This window comes from Bacillus rossius, chromosome 8 (assembly GCF_032445375.1).
Source record: "Bacillus rossius redtenbacheri isolate Brsri chromosome 8, Brsri_v3, whole genome shotgun sequence".
NCBI lineage: Eukaryota > Metazoa > Arthropoda > Insecta > Phasmatodea > Bacillidae > Bacillus > Bacillus rossius.
Window position 1 is genome coordinate 25,517,262 of NC_086336.1, and position 18,959 is coordinate 25,536,220.

Below are 18,959 nucleotides of genomic sequence, written 5' to 3' on the forward strand. Positions count from 1 at the left end.
GGTGTTACATGACGATATGCCAGTACGATGCAGTACTGAAGGTGATAATAATGTTACTTCCGAAGAAAGAAGAGATGATTCCAGGACTAAAGGTGCGGTAGAAACTGCAACGGAAGCGATACAGTTAATGGAAACAGGAGCACAACAAAGAGACGCAGAAGAACCCCAGGAAACAGGTGCAGACGGAGAACAACAAACCAGCACAGAAAGTTTGAATGATAAAGTTAAGCCAAGTGAAGAACGTTCCAAGCGAATGTTAGGCTTGAAATATACTGGCTAAAAAATAGTGGGTAGCAAGGCAACCCATAATGTTCAAAAAGAAGCTAGGAAAATAGGGATTCGCTACTCTCATTCAACCACAAAGAAAACTAGTGATCGATCCTTTATGTGCGCTATGTTTACTGAAACTGACAGAGAAGTTGTTTTCAGAAAATTCTGTAATTTTAAGACATGGGAAGGAAAAAAAAGGTTATATAAAGGGATCAGTAAAAACAAGAAATATTCGCAAGAGGAGGAATGATACAGGAGAAGTAAAAAGAAAAGGAGAAGGTCATGATATATTTCTACAAAAAGAAAATGGTGATACATATAGAGTGTGCCGTGAGTTTTTCCTTAGCACACTCAATATTGGGGAAAACACCTACAAGCTTTGGATAAAAAGGGATACACCAATAGAGGTCTTTGCTACAGTCAGACCTGCCAATGAAGCTCCAGAAATCTCATCAACGCGTGAAAACAAAAGACTGAAAGTAGGCAGTAATGGAAGTGTAGAAAAGAGGAACCGCAGAAAATTGGAGCAAGTTGAACAAACCAGATCGTGGTTTGGATTGCTTCCTAAAGTTTCTAGTCACTACTGTAGGTCTTCGTCCAGCAAAATATATGTGGAGTCAACATTTCGGTCCGAACTGCACATGTTTGATGTATATAAGGAATTGTGTGCCACAAACAGTTTAATACCAGTTGGGAGAACCTTGTTCAGTGAAATTCTGAAAGAGGAGAACATCGCTATTCACATGCCCAGAAAAGACCAGTGCAATGTTTGCTGCAGCTATAAAGTAGGTATGGCCAGTCAAGCTGAATATGAAATGCACATTAAGAAGAAAGACGATGCACGAGCAGCAAAAAATGCAGCTAAAGAATCTGCAAGTGAAGAAAAACTGGTTTTTACAATGGACTTACAAAGTCTTCTGTTGTGTTCTAAAACACTTGCTTCTAGCTATATTATAAACAAAAATTGCAAGTACATAACTTTACAATATGTAACTTAAGAAACCAAGAGGTTACTTTATATGTGTGGCATGAAGCCAATGGCGGTGTATCAGCAAATGAATTTACATCATGTGTTATAGAGTTCATCTCCCAGTAGCCACACCAAGTGCATCACATTGTATTAATTTCTGATGGATGCAACTATCAAAACCGTAACAATGTAATGGCAAGTGCTCTTAGTGACCTTGCTAAAAAAAAAAACAATCTTTGGTGATTAAACAGCTTTTCCTGGAAAAGGGGCACACAATGATGGAGGCAGACAGTGTCTATGCCACACTTGAGAAATATTTTAAACCATCGATCAATTCTCCTTCTGACTACGTGGCTCGTATGAGACTTGCCAGACCGGCCAAGCCATATAAAGTCAATGTATTAGATTACAATTTATTTAAGAACTATGAAACAGTTGCAATAAATATTATTTCACTACGGCCAGGAAAGAAATCGGGAGACCCTCAAGTCACCGACATACGAGCACTTAAGTATCAACGGACTGGCGAAATTTTGTACAAACAAGATCATACAGTTGAATACGAAACATTTCCCCAAAAACGCAGGACATCTAAAGTTGCAGCCTGTGCTGATCTACAACCCTTGTATAAGCAACCATTTCAAATAAGAGAGTCGAAGTTCAAACATTTGCAAAAGCTAAAAGATGTCATAGAAAAAGATCACCACGTATTTTATGACAGCCTTAAATTTAAAAGTGACAATAAAAGGAAATAGTTGTATGTTCCTACTCATTGTAAAAAATGTGCTTTAAAATCTATTCATGTAAATCTCTTATGTGTGTCTTAAGTGGCAGAAAAATATCTCCTATGTGGTTTTATATTAAATAAAATTTAAAATAAAAATAGGTTTTATTGTTTTTATATTTGTCAATATTTTTTTTCTATATGTATCTCATGAAAAACAACATAAAACTGTAAAATTTTAGTCTAATCCTGCACTAGCAATCAGTTTTTTTTATCTCTCCTGTAAAATTTCATTTTCAACACATAGGAGGTTACATAACAACAACAGCGGTAAATATATGTTGATAACAATTAACTGGTTTTTTTTTGTATAATAGGTATTTAAATAAATAATATATATTATTAAAACAAAAATTAGGTTCTCCATGGAAAAAAAAATATACAATGCTTAAACGTGTATAATGCCCGAGCAAAATTATGTAAATTTATCTTTTCAAAATAAAATGCACTTAATTCATAATTTTAGTTCGTAGGTGACAACAAATATATTTAAAAAAAAAGTAATATCTGAAGTCATAATGCGGCATTCAATGTTTTAAAACCAAACCCGAAATGTTTTTTTTAAATATATATTTACTTCTTATTTCATAAGCTAATTATAATTAAATAATTTTTTCCCTGAGATCTTAAGTTATGACTGGCTGGCAGCATTTTCATGTGACTTTTGTAATAATGTATAGAATATTGACCACATCAAGAACTTATTGATAAGAAGGATATTTATAGGAAGTTTAGTTACTTTAATAAAATAAAACGTTTTGAAATGAATTTCCGGTTGTTATTTTTATGGTTCTTCGTGAATTTCATCAAATTTTTAATACTTGTGTTACGGGTGCCATATGCATGATACCCTACGAAATGTAACGCCGCGCACGGTGCGCTGCAGCCGCTGCCTAGTCGAGGTCGGGGAACTTCGGCAATCCTCGGAACTCCCGTCCAGTGGTCGGAAGCGGAAATGGCGCTCAACGAACGCGGCTGTCCAGGCTGGTCTGGTCGTTTCGACGAGGGTATCGAAACTGTCTAAAGGGGTAAATAAACCCCTCCCCAGCTCGTTCAAAGAGGAGAAGCATTCCAATGGATGACGTCGAAGACTGCCACGCCGCTGCCAGACAGCAAGTTGAAGTTGCGAGAGCACAGACACTTTGTAGTTTCAAGACTTTTAGGGCATAACGAGTCTTGCGAAACCGAAGGGAGATGGTGTTTGAAGGAAAGGGTGGAGAAACTTGTGTCAATAGTCAACAAGTTGTGGAATTTGCAAGTGGCGAGTTGGTTCTGCTACTCGCTGAAAGCACCGCGATTAGCCGAGGCCGTCGTCAGCGAGCTCGCGGCAGGGATACTGTTCCTGTCGAGTGGACGACTTGCTGCAGAAGTCATCCCCTGCAACGGACGAGGCTTACAGCTGTGTGTGGCGGTCCGGGAGAGGTCGTCGAAAACCTCGAGGAGCAACTTGTTGGGACTTTAAATCAATATTGCAAAGCGAGTAAGATAACGAGTGGAACTGCATTGGCAGGGGGTGTATTCCGTTGACAACCTCGTAAAGACATACCTCACCGTATTTTTAGGCCATAATACAATCACGAATCATTTAGTATATTTAGTAAATCATATTCTGTACACTTGTAAATAACGTTTTTAAATTTGTAAATATTAAGGTGGCAGAATAATGTTACACACATTTTAAATTGTAACGTAAATTTGGTAGTTTGACTGGCTCTCAGGTTAAAGTAGAATTTGATGTTAAGTTGCTATATTTGCTTCATTTGCTGGTATAACTGTTTTCTCGTATGCCATAAAAATTCTGGAATATATTAATTTACGTATATATTATTTTAAGTGAGTGCTTTATTTATCAAAAAATTAAAAAAAAATTTACTTACTATTTAAGTTTTCACCTGGCAGAGTATGACAAAATGAAATGTTGAGGTTTTTTTATAAAAAAAATAGGCCACGCATTTAAACAGTTTAATTTTTCAGCGTTGTAGTTGTAGTTTACCTGTTGAGTAGAGACTGTTCCAGTGCGAACGCCAGTGTGGTGGTCAGAAACTTACCATTTAAGGCTCTTGCTAGATTTGATATTCAGGCCCTTACAATATGTGATTTCTCTAAAATATTGCTTCCACTAAAATTACATTTGTTATGTTTACAGACCTGGTGCCACAAATGACACAATAATGTACGGAAGCCTGAAATTTCCAATTCAATAGTTGTTGTTATTATGTTGATGGAATTGAAAATTGTTCAATATATTGTGTATTGACGTACGTTTGCATTCACTCTCACCCATTCGCCCCTTTAAGTTGTCTTGCACCCCTCTCCTTTTAAGGGAAAGGTAACATTTGCTTTGGAAAAAGAAAATCATTCATTTACATAAGATGTTTTCTGCAGTCAAGTAAAACTATGTAAGTAATTATCAGTACTTCTCGAAGGAAATAAAACACTTTTAAGTGTTGAAAACAATTTATTTTATTTGTAAAACATGATCACATATCAGGTTTTTAAAGTAACATCGCATTCACTAAAAATATTAGATTATGTCAAAAGTAGTTATTGTGACATAAATATTTTTACGCAAACAGTTATTTCAAATCACAAAGAACACAGTTCTGAGTAAAAATAAATTAATCACATAAATACGTATTTGATTTAAATATGCACTTTACAGCCATACAGAAAAATTCAAAAATGATTTAATATTATGTTAATAACACCTCAAAATTCTTAACACTTTCAGTAAAAAAATTATGATAAAACATAATTTTGAGAGCATCATTCGTTTTAAAATACTAGAAGTTCTAATTTCGATGTTTGTTATAAGACAATGAACAGTCTTAAAATAACAGTAGACCTAAAATAATGTTTAATTATTCAATAATTTCAGTAAGTTTTACTATTTTAATGAGCTTATTCTCTTTAATATATTATGTAATCAAAAATTTTGTAAACGGAAACAAAATAAAATGCTACTTAAAAAAACTACAAAAATATACTGCGAAAAATATATAATAATGGAATTGATTTTATCAACTGTAATAAAAATTTGTCTTTACATCTGATGATATATTTTTCTAATGTTTCACTTATAGTATGAAAATCACAATAATGTTTAAACTTACATCAACAGGAGAAAGTTTGCATTCGTAGGGAACGCCAGAGCTTTATGGTAATGTGGTATATAAATTTTAAACAATTATTTAGCTACCAGTTTGATTTTTAGTAAAAATATAGTGTTCTTTAAAAAAAGTTTTTTACACTGAACTTCAAATTTATTAATTTAAACATTAAAATCATGGGCTCTATTATGGTTTTGTAACACACGTTATTGTAGTTACTGAATGAACGAGGACTTATTTCTTTTCTCTGTCATTTAGAGAAATTGTGTGTTGCTTCTCTGTTAATAAAGATGTATATGGCACCATACGTCTGGCAAGATTTAATGTTTGTATGGCTTTCGTTTTGAAATAAATTTTCACATCGTTTTATTTTGGCCAGTGATCTACTAGATAATGGTCGAAGACAAGCTCTCACTGCTTCTTAAAAAAATATATTTATATACTTTAAACTTATTCAGCTATAATTGATTTTTTTATTTACTGGTAATTACTTTTCCGCAGTGCTGGAAATATTTTAAACTTAATTTAAAGTTGAGAAATTAATATGCATAAAGCCAAAAAATTTTACTAATTGAACTAATTATTAAAAACCCAGACTTTGTTTAATAGTAATTCGAGTAACCAATTCATATAGCTAATATTTGAACAGTATTGTTAGATTTTATAACTATAAAACACGGTATTCATATTTTACTCAACTCATGGATATAAATCAAAATTATTCTTTAATTGGCACATTTGTGCGTCACGTATTAACAACTTTCCTATATTATTGTCGCGGTATACAACTTATAGGTGGTTTTACTGCATTTGCCATTCACACAGTTTGCCTTCTTCGGTGTGTTATCGGTACGGTAGCAAGGGATGAAATGTAAAACAGATTATTTGCGGCTTAAGTGCATTTTAGGTGGCAAGTTACGTAACACAAAATATAACAAACTGGTGCGGTGCTATGGCACAGTTAACATAGCGCGCAGCTCACCCAGATATACAGCCACCGCTTGCATGCATTTGTTAATCTTTTTTTAATAACTTTCTGAGCCAGCAAACTGTATTTATTTATCAAAGGTACCCTTTAAAAAAATTTTCCCGCACAAGTCTTCCGAATAATTTCCCCACCCCCTTAAAATATAGCATGTTTTATTTCATATAGAACTAGATTAATTACCCGGCGTTTTCTGGGCTAAATCAACTTTGGGAGCGTATTTTCGGAAAATACTTTCTTAGCGGATATCTACGTAGAAAAATGAATACACATGCCAAATTTAAAGTCTGTAGGTCATTAAGTTACTGATAATTTGTAATGAGTGAGTCAATGAATGATATAGTAAAAACAGGGTGAGCTGGAGCACTGAGGGAGATGGTGCTGTAGCTGTAGTTCGTTAGCTATAGGATAGATGGATGTCACTACACGTGTGTTGAAAGTATTCGGCATGTTTACGGCTGGAATGTTGCCGTGCTTGCTCCACCATAAATCGCTCATATTATCGGTAAGTACTGAATATTTCTGGTAAATAGCTTATTTTACCCATTGAATTTTTATTACAGCAGCGTCTAAACAAATAATTATTGAACATGATGGTACTTGTAATAACTGTAACATATTAAATTAATTTATCACAAAAGGAATTGCTAAGTGCAGTATTAGCCATGTTTGTGTTCCTGCACAATTACAACCTAATGCACCAACCCACCCCGAATATTTGTACAGAAAGCACACCTAGTTTCAGGGAGAGAATACGCAATATTTTCTGTTTTAATTGTTCTTTTGAAACTTATGATTTTCACTAGAAGATAGAAGCTCTATAACAGTAACTTTCAGTATTCAGTTAAAGATACTTTTATAAACCATTTATTACAAAAATAATTTTCAGTTAAATAAAGCTAAGCCACACCTCAAAATACGTCCCTCCAAATAATCTCTGAAAGCCATACGATTTTTACCATTATTGTACAAAGTTTTGAATCTTCTTATCACAATAAGAATTTGAAACAAAGTGTTAACCTACACGGAAAATTTTCATTTGCAGTTTTATTTTATTCATATAGTCGGAATAGGTGTTAAAATTTATTTTGATTGACAAGACGACTATACTGTTATTTAACTTTCCTAATTGAGGAGATAACGTTATTTAAGTCTATGTTTTTGATGTCTAAGGCCACATTGTTAAGATGAGTACGAATAAAAAAATTTATTTATGACAATTAGTATCTTTTTCGATAGTCTGGCAAACGTAATATATAACGTTATACATTTATTGTTCATTGATTTCGATTAAAGAAAATAGTATATAATTTATTGCGTCAAAAATAGAAGTTTTTTACCGATTAAATAGTGAAAAATTATTCAGTGTAAATATTAGAGCGCTCTGCTGTATTTAAACCATAACTGACAAAATAAACTATAATTTAATAAAAAAAGTAAATGTTTAGTAACATTGTTCAATGCATTTGTACACTCTCTGGAAAGTATCTCATTTACAAGTAAACTTAATAAAAATTGGTAAAATTTGCATTCATTAAAACATAAAGCTTGAAACAGGTATTCCATAGTTATGCTTTCGAAAGGCGAGAACAGCTTTTTTAAGAGATAGCACTGCCATATACAGAGCTGCGCTTATCTGAATATTCATCCAACGCTCATAATGGGGCTGAACTCCAGGTTCATCTTCTAGAAGGGATTAGAAAGACTTCTTTGCAGTAAAATTCACCTTTCCTTCTTTTTCTCTCTCATTAAGTAAATGATATATGTACCACGGTATTAACATTAAAATATAAAGTGACTTCTCTTTTTATAAACCCTGTGCTATGATAGGTAATGAATTTATACTACACACAAGCTGAGTAATTATCTACATAAAAACATAACCTACGTCCTTTCAATGAGAAAAAAACCACGTTTAAAAGTACTCGATTTTTCTTCCAATATATGTTTATTTTTGATTGTCTCATTGTCCGCAAAAAAAATTAAATTTTTGCAATGTATGTATGTATGATGAGAATTTCTTTCGCATGTTTCAACATTTCATGCTTTGTCTCCGGCGTGCGTGTGAAGGCAACTGTCTCTCTTCGCGACTCCCGGGCCGGCTCTGACTGGCCAACCAGCTCTGATCAGCCAGCAGAATCACGTGCCAGCCGAGACGGCCAGCGACAACATGGCGGAGACGACGAAGAGAGACGCGCCGTGGCAGCTGGAGGCAGCTCTCACTGCGGGCAAGAAATAACAAGCGACGACACAGATCAGAACCAGAGTCTTCGGTGGGCCGGGATCACTAGCACGTTACACTGAATTTTTTTACCCTTTTAAATGGAACATAAATATTAATGTAAACTAACAGATATTTGCTAATTTGTACATTTACACGAAAACAACTGTATCACTAAAACATAGTGTTCGCAGCAATACCGGGTTCGTATTCTTACCGGACGTTTCTGTGTTGTCCCAATATCTCCAATAGTTAAAGTTATTTGTAAATCGTTCCCTGAATAGCTTTCTAGTATTAACCGTTCAAATTATAAGCATGATCCGAAAAAAATTAAATCAAATTGTTGAAAATTCAATAATCTTTTCAATGGTTTGAAAAGAATATGCTTAAATTAAACTTCAATTAGAATATAATATTATGAGAAATTTTCCTAAAAAAATAATCAGTGATATCTCGAAAAACGTATTTCATATAGGCCATGCAAAAAAACCGTAGCCAAGTGTTGTACAAATTTGCAAACTCTTTCTTGCAGTATTAAAAAAGTGTTTCTTGGCAACTGTTTTCCAAAAGAAATATTTGTAAAAGTACACACATTATGTTTTTTTTTCTGTACCCAAAGTAAAATAACTTCCTTCTACACCATAAATTTATTACTGTTAACATCTCCCACTGCTACGTGACGTGTCTGCCCAGAAAATGTTTGTTTTACATGAAAATTGACAGTAAAAGCAACCCTTCGTGTCATTTAAATATACAAGTTATCCCCTAACATCTGGTATTAAAAATATGTTGTGTTAGAGCTAAATTAATATAACCTCAAAAAAATTGGTTGTCTCTAAAGTCGGTTTACGGACAATAATTTAACGTGACAAGGTCATAACAAAACATTGATGAAATGATTGATCCAGAAGAAAAGGAAATATCATATTCTTTCTGAGACTGAGCCGTAATAGAGTTTTGCAACCAAACCATTTAGGCATTAAAAATATTATATTCTTTGAGGAAGAAATTTTTTTTAAAATTTTTCTATCTTTTGTATGATAAAATATACCTCTGCATAATTTATGAATAAAATTGAATCACTTTTATTGAATTATCAGTATTTTGTATGGATACAAAGAAGGAGTGAAATGAAATGTACAATTTAATTAATAAATTTACTTTTATTTGCAATCAGTAATTCAAATATATTTATTAATTTTCAAATGTTGCGTGTGCCGTATTTATTTTTACAAGTACAACAAAAAAAATTCCGCAACTGCCGGGATCCGAACCGACATCCTTTGTATTGGATGTAAGGGATGCCAACCGCATGGCCACGAGGCCGTACTTGACATGTAAAAGTTTCAGATATTATATATATATTTATAAAAAATTTGTTTACGGTAGGGGAATAATATTATTTCGTTTTTATAACACGATTTTATAACAAATACGCATCCCGAATACACCCAACTTATTTATAATGTGTTACAATATTTTTTAAAACATTGTACAAAAGATCCCGGGTGTAATTTGAATTATAATGTGTAACTGTAAAACACCATTGTTGGTTCAAAACGTATTTGAATATTCAACATTACTTTTAAATAACCGTACCGATATTGCTGAAAATCGGTGGACGATCGTTAAATTACATAATATTAATAATTCAAACGACGAAAATATGATTGAAAAGTCAAATCGATGGTTGTTCCAATCGAGTGAAAGAGAGATGTCACGCATTCGTACAATGAGCAAACAGGACACATACGTAGTGGGACATCCGTAGTGGGACACTTTTTCGTGCGTGCAGCCGGCGTTAATCGATTTATTAGACGTTGTCACTTCAAAAATGTGTAATTTATATATATTTTATGGGTAATGCTAAAAGAAGAAGTAAACTTAGATTTACCCAGATAAACAAAGCATTACCAGAATTTGTTGGGTAAAGTCCGAATAATCAATTAAATTAATTTGATATTGTACTCCTAGGTCTCTCCAAAGCTGACTGGTTAATCTAAGGTTGTGCTTTATTTTAGAAAGCTTGGCACACAACTCGTAGGCACCAACATCCTCTAGTGAGAGAATGGTGGACGTACAGTAATTGGTATGCTCAAAATTTTTTTTTTATTAATAACAACATTAGAATTATTTCGTGAAAATGCTTTTTTGTGTACTATTATCCTAATTAAAATTTTGATTACATTTTATTACGAATTTTCTAATTCAAAATAATTTAAATAGGTATTTTTAGTTAAAGTATCAACGATTTTTCTGTCTTGAAATTCATTAAGTTAAACTGAAGTTATCCGTAATTTGTATTTTTTAACATTACTCAGTCAGCGTGCAGTGTACACGGGTTAACGCCGAATAAAAATTTATTTTACTGATTATTCGGAATATTCTCAACAAACTTGGATGGTACTAAGTTAGCCCGGGTAAACCTTAGTTTACTTCTGGTTATGGCATAATTGGTGATAAGCGAAATACCACTCACTCACCGACTTACTCATTACCAAATCACTGGATATTTAAGACATACAGACTTGAAATTTGGGATGTATATTCCTTTTAATGCGTAGCCAGCCACTAAAAACGGAATTTACGAAAATCAGATCCCAAGGGTCTTAGTGGGGACGTTAAAATTCTGAATTTAAATTTTTTTTACAAGAAATTCTACAAAGAGTATTTTGTCTTAATAGAAACGACTATTGCATTGTTCTATTTGCTAATATTTATTTGACATAGGGAAACCCCTGCACGATATATTTAGCCCTGGCAACGCCGGATACTCTATTTCGGCTAGTGTCAGTACAAACAAAATTCAATAAAAAATTTATATGATCATATATTGTATGCAGTTTTATTAATTTTTAATTACTTTAATTGAAAAAAATTATAATTATTTGCCACAAGGAATGGGTTTTAATTATGAACACTCTTATATCGAAGCTCTTCAGTTCCATCACATCACCTTAGAATAGTTAAAATCAATCACATGAGTTGGTAGCCAAGGAATTTTGAACCCATTATAATCTTGGAGGTCCTTCCACATTAAGGGGGCCGCCTGGTTAGAGGTGTGTTTGTATAGGAAGATAGGTGTGACATTTGTGGTACAGTTAGCGTGGTATCGCGTCTAATTGCAAGGCTGTTGACAGGAACACGTTTTTCTTTTTCGTCGTGCATTGGGCAACTATGAGATAACACTTTATGGCGGAGAAATGAAGGTAAAGTTATATTGTATGTCTCTTACGTGCTTGAAGACTCTGAACAGGGTATTTTGTGCCAAATAAAAAAAAATTATTCTGTAAAAATGCGTCTAAGCCATTTTCCCTCTCCAAAAATATATATTTTAAAAACGAAATTCGAAAACAAAATTACTCATCCGCCCTCACAAAGTATTCTTAAATGTTTCACGTACACACATAAAACACTCAATCTCTGCACAACGTACATGTCCCAGAAAGGTTAGACCCTTATATCTTTAGGGAAAACTGTGCATTGTTATACCAGATTAAATCGAAATAAAAAAAATCCCTTAGGCAGAGCCTACAAGCGTAGGTAGATTTCGAAGTAATTATTTTTTCTGGAAACATTCTGGAATCTTTTATAAACTTCAGGAACAATTCAAGAAACTAATTAACTTGACATCCCATATTTGGTCTAATATTCCACTAAGCGAAAATGTTTGGAATGTTTTTAATTAATGCTTTCATCATTGAATAGCTTAGAACGAATTTCATACTCTGCCTACTATGGTAGTTATGAATTACTTTCACCTTTTAACACGAGTTTTTATCCTTGCATTCATATGTAGGCGTGTAATTAAATAGTTGAGACAAGTTTTAAAGAATATTAAGATGGTTTGAAATTTATATTATAACAAATTTTATACACAGGAAGTAATACATGCTTTTTTTTATTAATTTAACCTCTGTTTTTATGGTAATTGTTCTCTTCATCAAAAACTGTCCAAGTCAAAGATATTAGATAATTTTTAAAATGTTACAATAAATTATATCGGATTTGATAGTATACAAACATAAGTATGTTTTTATTTTGGAATGATTTTATTTTTGCTTTCTTCCCTTGTTATTTCCAACCCTTGCAGTAATGGTTGGTTACATAATAATTTACTTAAGATAAATGTTGTAGACAATAAATAGAAGACTTAATAAGAAAGTATAAGATAGTGTACATGGTACGAATGTTTTATTTTCTTATATCGTCCCCCTTATGCCAGAACCACGAATGTGCAAAAATCACTTTTTTTTGATATGTACATAGGTAGAAAGTATTTTTAAATATCTATGTTTTTCCATAAACACGAATGTTGTATCTCTATTCCTGTAGCAATAATCGCAAGTTCTTTTTACACGAAAGTGGAATATTTGCATTTTTTGTTATGCCAAAATAGTGAATGTGGTACATTCGTGAAATTGTCTTGAAATATAAAATTATTCCTTAGCTAAAATCACGAATGTGGCACATTCGCGATTTTGGCATTTCGAAGGACATGCAACATATAAACATACCCCTCATAATAAGTTTTCGGAAGAAGACGAGAACCGTATCCGAAAGCATATTTTGTGTTATCCTTGTGTTGAATCCCATTACTGCAGACAGAAGAGCACAAAAAAGTATTTAGATTCCAGTTTGAATATTTTCATAATGCACCCTGAATTCCAGGCAGAATGCAGAGATAATCAGTTACCTTCTGTGTCCCTTGCTAAGTATAGAGCAATTTTTAATGAGTATAATTTGGGTTTTTTTTTCCCAAAGAAAGACCAATGCTGCAAATGCCTGGCTTATGATTCACTTACAGAAGGAGATAAGCAAAAGGAAACAGAAGAGTATGATAGACATAAAATAAAAGCAGAAATGGCCCGCCAAGAACGTAACACAGACAAATTAGCTGCAAAAGATTATCAACATATTTTGGCCTTTAACTTTGATTTGCAGGCTCTTTTAAATACTCCCAACGGACTGTGTGGGCAAATATTTTACTTACAAAAGTTAGCAGTGTATAACCTTACATTTTACAACTTGGGAAATCAAGATGGAATATGTTATTTTTGGAATGAACTTAGGCAAGCGAGGAGCTATTGAAATAGAAAGTTGCGTTTATGCTTATATAATGAGTCAACAGAACATCGAAGAAGTTCGAATGATGTCGGATAGTTGTGGTGGACGGCAAAAGAATGTAATTTTTATATCAATGTGCATGACACTTTGTCAGACTCATCCAGGGCTCAAAACCATTGATCATAAATTCTTCGAAACAGGACATACTGAAATGGAGTGTGATTCAATACATTCGAAGATAGAAAAGAAATCCAAGAATTTTCCTGTTTATGTTCCTGAAAGGTGGGCGCAGATAATTTGAACAAACAGGAGTAATCCTCGCCCACTTGTAGTGAGAACAATGTTGCACGACAATTTTCTTGACTTTAAAACAGACTCAAAAAGAGTTCCGAAAATTCCCACCAGATCCATATGTTGGCTACATTACGAGAAAGAGAAACCTCAATCGCTGTTCTTTAAAACTGATTTCAACAAACCTTTTCAGGCAATACAAATAAAGAGGACAGCAGGACGGCCCTCAAAAACACAAGGAGTCACAAAGGCACACAACGAGACATTCTCAATCTCTGCGCCCTAGTACAAATATCTATGTACAATGTGTGACAAGTTGATAATTCCAAGAGAACATCATGCATATTACCGAGTATTGAAAACTAGTGAAGGTGTACGTGATGCACTTCCATAACCAGACAGTGATGAGCCAGACGAAGAGTTGATGTGATTTACTACCGGCACTAAATTTTGTGTTTTTTTCATTTTCAGTTTGTATTGTTAAGTAGTATTGTGTGCCGTGTATTAGGGATTTAGGCACGTTTTATTTAAAAATTTTGTAATCTGAAATATTTTTGGAAATATTATTTTTTTTTTCTCATCTTATTTTCTTTACGGCCAGGCCCTCAGCCTCTGTTCTCAGAGGCGAGCTGATTTTCTTTCCCAGCCTCATGCTAGGCTAGCATTCTGGCTAATATTTCTCCCGCCTCCAGGCACGTCGGAGCCGGTAACGTTATTTCTTCGCGGGTCTTCTTTTGCCTAGAGCAGCTTGTGAAGCAGTGCTGAGCCCTGCTAACTCTGTCACGAATCGGTATAAGGTTCACTAGCAGCAAGACACGACAGGAGGATCCCGTGGGCCTTGTGTCCCACAGACCATGCGTTTTTTGAAGCCACCCCTCGCCTGCTCACCCACACTCTCTTCTCAGAAGTGGCTAGGAGCGACGACCGCTCGGGTGCGTTAACCGAAGTCAAGGCCATCTCAGGCTTGACAGCCGCAGTTACGATTCTGCACCTTAACGACACCTAGCGACGGCTGTGGTAACTAATGCCACTTGTGAGGCGTCGGCAGCGCCGACACTACCGCGCTCGCGCGGAGGTAACGACAACCTCTCTCCCCTCCTTATGTCTCAGGCCGCTAGGTGGCACCACTGGTAACTCCATTAACCCCCTAGCTTGACACTCTCGTCGGTCACTAGTCGATTTATTAGTACTTCCTCTCGCCACCAAAAGATAGCGCCTCAGTCGCGCAGTCACTCCAGTAAGATCTAATTTTTTTATGCCGGACACCTTCGGGTGGACTCGGTAATTTTCGGCTCAGAGCCTACCCCCCCTCCCATTCTCTAGAGACCCCGCGCTTATGATATTCTGGTGATATCCCGCTCTGAAGGGACTTTGGTGCGCGCCTCCGGACTGACTGGTACCGTTTGTATCTGCGATCTTCTGCGAATCATCGACATAGTATATTATGTAGTCTTCTCAGACTAAAGGGATGGAGTCCCTAGCTAAAATTATTAACCAGTCAGTAGTTTAGTTGAAAGTAGAGAAACTTAGTATTTTTATATAAATTATTTTTTTTAATTATTCATGATGACTTCCGTGGCTACCGCGAATCGTGGTTCGAGTTTGCGGAGACGAGACGCCCTCTCCTAAGCGCCAGGACCAACACCCTGTTTTGGTAAGTCTTGACGTCATCCCCCCCCCCCCCCCTTTAATTTCCCTCTATTGGCCTTTTGCGCCATTTAAGTATACTGTCTCGAAACAGGTCTAATTCTTTGGAATTTGGACTTTTGTTTCAGACAGGGTTCCAAGTTTGGGGCAACCAAAATCCTCTGCCAGAACCTCTGGAGTCGGTTCCTGCGCAGAATCCAACATCATTAGGCCTACTACCTTGATCACCGTCTACCTACAGCCCCGGGTGATACCCGCATAATTCTATCTTTTTATTCACGAACCCAAGATTAGTGTAACCCAGTTAAGACAGCGGACAGTAAAAGGCAGTTCGAGGAGAAGAAATTTAGATTATGTTTTGGAAGGACTATATGTACAATCTTTAAAGTTACCAATGTTAATTTCATTCTTGTTTTAAAATATTTTAATTTTTGTTATACATTCAGGGCCGGCCCTATCGTAAATAACGTTAAGGAATATCATATAATAAGTGTAATTGTGAGTTATGTAAATAAGATAACTTATCAATGAAAAACAGTCTTTACTAAGGAAAATTTAATCTATAAAAAAAAAGAAAACAATGATTAATAAAATAAGGAAGTCTATAGACGTAACAGTTGTTTTTATTTATTTAATATATAATAACGATCCTTTTACTCCCAAGTATTTGTAGGGAGTCCCTAAATTTTCTTTGTTTACTCCTAGTGTCGCCTCTGTTGTTGACTTTTATAGTTATTAATTGAGGGCCTCAGTAATCAAAGCTTCCAAATCTTTTAACCTTATTATTTCATTAATCTTTAAGACACTTGGGGTATTACAAAATGGTAGCAGAGCATGGTTACGTCTATAGGCATACCTAATTTGAAAGGTCATACCTAAAATTAAAATTAAAAAAAAAATTGAATAAAATTTTTTTTTTTATATTTTTTTGTCACTTAGAATCTTTTTGTAGTAAGTAATTTGTGAACTGTCCGCTGATACACAGAGTAGCTAAATTGACCCTTGAATTTTAAAATTATCATAAGTTTTGTGTGTTTACATTTGAGCGCGCACTGTGAGCAGCTGGCTGGCTGCCCGCCCACGCAACTCGGGCCGCGCGCGTGGCTTATCAACAGAGACATGTCCGCTGGACAAGATACCCCCCCCCCCCTTGTTTAAGGCGCTGCGCGCCAAGGTCAGTCCTGCCGGCTGACGTGACGTTCTTTGTAGTTACCCTGTTGTGCAAGCTAACCTGACAGCTTGTTACACCCGAGTACACTGTTCATTTCCCGACGCGCGTAATAATAATAATAATAAATTATGAAGGCACATACTTCCCACGCAATAAAGCAATTGTTTTAATCATAAGCTAGATTTAAGTGTATACCTAAGTTTAAAGTTTAAGAGATAATTTTAAGAGGGTATTGTTTTGTTTTGTGTAATACTATATATCCGGACAGGATGATTACTCCGGAGCTATTACTAGTAGATGAACTAAGTTACGAGTTGCAGTTGCGTAATTTACCAACTACTGGAAATGCGCAAGAGCTGCTAAAAAAGCTTCGAGCCGCAGTACGTGATAAGTTACCTACCTCAGTACATAATCTAAATTTAGAAATACTCGAGGAATTCAACAAAGCTTGCTCCAAATTTTACGACATAGCTGCTTTCGTAAGTTATTCAGATGGGGAAGAGAATTTGCCCAATGTAAAGCGACACATTATGCGATTAGAGCATGTCACCAGACGACTGGAAAATCTTGTGGTACTTTTCGCAGATGTGCTCAATGGTGTTTATCGAACAGAGCTAAATCGTTGTCTGCAACAGACAAACGACTTCCAAATTAAATTGAAAGCTAGGGCAGCCCAATTAGAAACTCAACAGGACCTCCGGGCCAACATTGCCCAGGCAGAAAACCTAGGAATGGAAACACTAGGAAATGTAGAGAGTGAAAATCCGGAATTTCCTCAGGAAATAAGGCAACCCGACACACAAGTATCTTTGTGCCAAACAAGGCAGGTTCCGCCCATTTCATCAACATCAACATCTCAATCACTTATCACAGTTTTAACTCTCCCATCCCAGCAGCTACCACTCAGATTCCCTCAGGCATGCATGCTTCTACAGCTCCCATCACCAGTGTCACATTTTCCGGTAACTTGCCTGCAAATCCACATCCTTTAACACAACAAAATTTGTTTTTCCCATTCGCCACAAACCAGTCATATTTTAATCCATATTCCCAGTTTCATTCTTTATTGACATCCGGGCAAGGAACTCCGATCCCTACCATCCCTACCGCGCAAATTGCACATCCTTCACCCCCACCTCCGCCATCAACGCAGAATCAACCAGAAACAACATTACCAGTTACGCCAAGGGCGGCTGAGTATAGCTGTTATGGGAAAATTGCCCATCCAGTCGAGAGATTACTTGTTGGTTTTCCCGAAACAAGTTGTCTTGACCCAGATAAATTAATCGAATTCATAAGGCACTTACTTAAAATCAGACAGAAAGGGGGCATTCCTGACAAACAGTTGTTGGAGATAGTTTTTCCCTACACCCAACCACCACTGAGTGAAAGAACGAGTCAAGCAATAGAAAATAGTTACTCTTTTGACAAATACCACGAAGAAATTTTGAATTTTTTTATACCTGCCAGACTTTTGACAAATTACCGTTTGGAATGGTACAACAGGCTACAGCGAAGTAATGAAGCATTGCCACACTAGGTAGCATCAATCAGAGAAGCCGCGGCGGTTCTCAGATTGGGCGTATCAGAGAGCGAAATAGTTAGTTGCATAGTAGACGGACTAAATCAGGCAGAGCGCTCACGCGCTGTTTTCCAGGCTAGGCCACGGAGTTTTGTAGAACTAGATCAACTCTGTATACAGGCCATGAGTTACGAATATGCAGACACTCAGAGAAACAGTTCAGCGAAGTCCGTGGATAAGCATGATTCTCAGGCAGAAACTGCAAATAGTTTTCCATACACGAAACAACAAAATAGCCACCCACAACAGAAAACAAACTACTACAGAAATAATAAGTATGGTTCAAACAAGAACATACAACAACAAACACCTTTCTGTAATTATTGCAAGCAAACAGTACATTACATTGAGCAATGTAACCACAAAAATTTCAAACCAAATTTCAACAAGGCAAAAAACGCGTAAGGCGGTGGCCAGGCAAATTTATACCTGGTCCACCTAAAACTTCATCCGAGAGGAATTTTTCAGTGCATAATGTGCATACTAACGAATCACAAAAACAAGATGAAAATCAAAAAAGGCATAACACAGGAAAACAAAAACACAAGAAAAATAAACGAAAGAAATACACAGAAAAAGACAGAAAACACAAACAGAAGATTATAACACATCAAATTAATCATAAAGAAAATTCTGAGAAATTCACAAGAATTTGCAAAACATGGGTTAGCCTGACTAACAAGGGAAAACGTAAGTGTCACAACATTTTCGGTCACGTCCGAACTGTAGTACCATACACTAAAGCAATGTTTGGCAAAAATCAAATTATTGGTCTGATTGATACAGGAGCTACTCGTAGTTTTATTTCAGGCGATTTGTTTAGGGAATTACAGAAGATCAAGCAGGTTCTGAAAACAGAAG

The 18,959-nt window shown here is 35.5% G+C and overlaps 1 protein-coding gene across 3 annotated transcripts in view; it reads right to left on the reverse strand.

Annotated features, from left to right (window-relative positions):
• Positions 1 to 6,122: 6,122 nt before the first annotated feature.
• The window catches only part of LOC134534667 (uncharacterized), a 783,923-nt gene continuing 771,086 nt past the window's right edge, over positions 6,123 to 18,959 (reverse strand). For 2 of the 3 annotated variants that reach the window (XM_063373129.1, XM_063373128.1), the window contains exon 7: positions 7,594 to 8,341. In XM_063373129.1, the coding sequence (XP_063229199.1) occupies positions 8,259 to 8,341 (83 nt within the window). In that variant the 3' untranslated portion in view covers positions 7,594 to 8,258. Of the gene's footprint in view, positions 8,342 to 18,959 lie in introns of all 3 variants that reach the window. The other variant, XM_063373127.1, reaches the window with a different exon arrangement.